This window comes from Toxorhynchites rutilus, chromosome 2 (assembly GCF_029784135.1).
Source record: "Toxorhynchites rutilus septentrionalis strain SRP chromosome 2, ASM2978413v1, whole genome shotgun sequence".
Taxonomy (NCBI): Eukaryota; Metazoa; Arthropoda; class Insecta; order Diptera; family Culicidae; genus Toxorhynchites; species Toxorhynchites rutilus.
Genome location: NC_073745.1, coordinates 240,531,167 through 240,532,748, shown reverse-complemented (window position 1 = coordinate 240,532,748; position 1,582 = coordinate 240,531,167). Strand labels below are relative to the sequence as shown.

The window sequence follows — 1,582 nt, the reverse complement described above, 5'->3', positions numbered from 1 at the left end:
GGTAAGGCTACGCCGCCACGAGCCTCTGGGTCTGCCACTTCTGCGCTGTCCTTGTGGATTCCAGTCGAGGGTCTCTCTGCAGATCTCGTTTGCTCCTCTCCTCAAGGTGTGTCCGATCCACTTCCACTTACGTTCGCGAATTTCTGTAGCTATCGGGCGCTGATGACATCGATGGAGTTCCACATTGGATGTCCATCATGCTCGAATTATATATCGCAGGCAACGATTAACAAAAACCTGCAGTTTTTGCGTTGTCTCCGTCAAGACGCACCACGTTTCGCAGGCGTACAGCAGTACGGATTTAACGTTCGAATTAAAGATTCGGGTTTTTGTATGTAGAGTGATCTGGTTTGAGCGCCAGATATTTCGTAGACCTGCAAAGGCAGAGTACTTCGAGAGTAACACAAAGCAGCGTGATGCCGCGCCAGTTCCCGCATTCAATTGGATCTCCTTTCTTAGGGACTTTAACCAAAACGCCCGGCATCCAGTCCACCGGATAAGTTGCGGTTTCCCATATATTGCTAAATAGCCGATGCATCATTTGGGCTGACAAGGCTGTGTCAGCTTTGAGCATCTCGGCTGAAATACAGTCTATTCCTGGCGCTCTACTGGACTTCATATTCTTGATTACCACTTCAATTTCAGACATCGCATCGGAGTTTACGCGATTAATGCGACGAACTACGGGTGCTAAGCGCTGCTGGTTTTCTTGGTTACCGGCATTTGAGACTCGAAAGTGTTGCTCAAAGTGTTCAGCCCATCGTTTAAGCTGGTCTGTACGGTCTGTCAATAACTGACCAGTTCTATCTTTTAGCGCCATCTTCGTATTCATCCTAACACCACTAAGGCGGCGAGAAATGTCGTACAACAGGCGGATACAGGCGGCGGCGGTTTCACCCTCTTCAGCTAGGGAGTTGGTCCAGGCTCTCTTGTCCCGTCTACAAGCCCTCTTAACAGCCTTCTCCAACTCGGCGTATCGTTGACGAGCGTCTGTCTTAGCCGCTCTGGTACGCGCTCGCTCAATGCCAGCTTTCGCTTCTCTCCGCTCATCGATCACCCTCCAGGTTTCATCTGAAATCCACTCCCTCCGCGTACAGCGTACTTTGCCGAGGGTTTCATCACTGGTTGTGATAAAGGCGTTCTTGATGCTACTCCATAGCTTTTCAACAGATCCACTAGTTGGCATTCCTTAGGAATAGATTAAACAGACTTTTCACAGTTCATCTCGCTCCCACAGGCAACTGTCCGTTTTACCCCAATTACAATTATTTCAATAATTTAATTTTTTCTACTCAAAAATGAATTTACTTTTCCGTTCATACCTAATATCGCTTCTCTGTTAACTCACAAACCGAAATATAACCGTCAGCGAATTGAATTTTGATATTAAGCCACTCAAAATGCTTAATATCGAAGCAGCTAAAATTACATCCTCACGCGGAATCATGTATGATTTTCGGTTTTTGTTTCCCTTTCCCACTTTTGATCAGTATTCATTGCCATATGGCGGCTTAAATATTATAGAATAACATGTGGAAGATGTTCTTATTGACAGAAATCAGAATTTCAAAATGTAACTATA

At 45.8% G+C, this 1,582-nt stretch overlaps 1 protein-coding gene across 1 annotated transcript; it reads right to left on the bottom strand.

Moving 5' to 3' along the window:
* Nucleotides 1-313: 313 nt before the first annotated feature.
* On the bottom strand, nt 314-1,186 carry LOC129766750 (uncharacterized). The gene has a single exon (XM_055767348.1). The coding sequence runs from the start codon at nt 1,184-1,186 to the stop codon at nt 314-316; it is 873 nt and encodes a 290-aa protein (XP_055623323.1).
* Nucleotides 1,187-1,582: the final 396 nt, after the last annotated feature.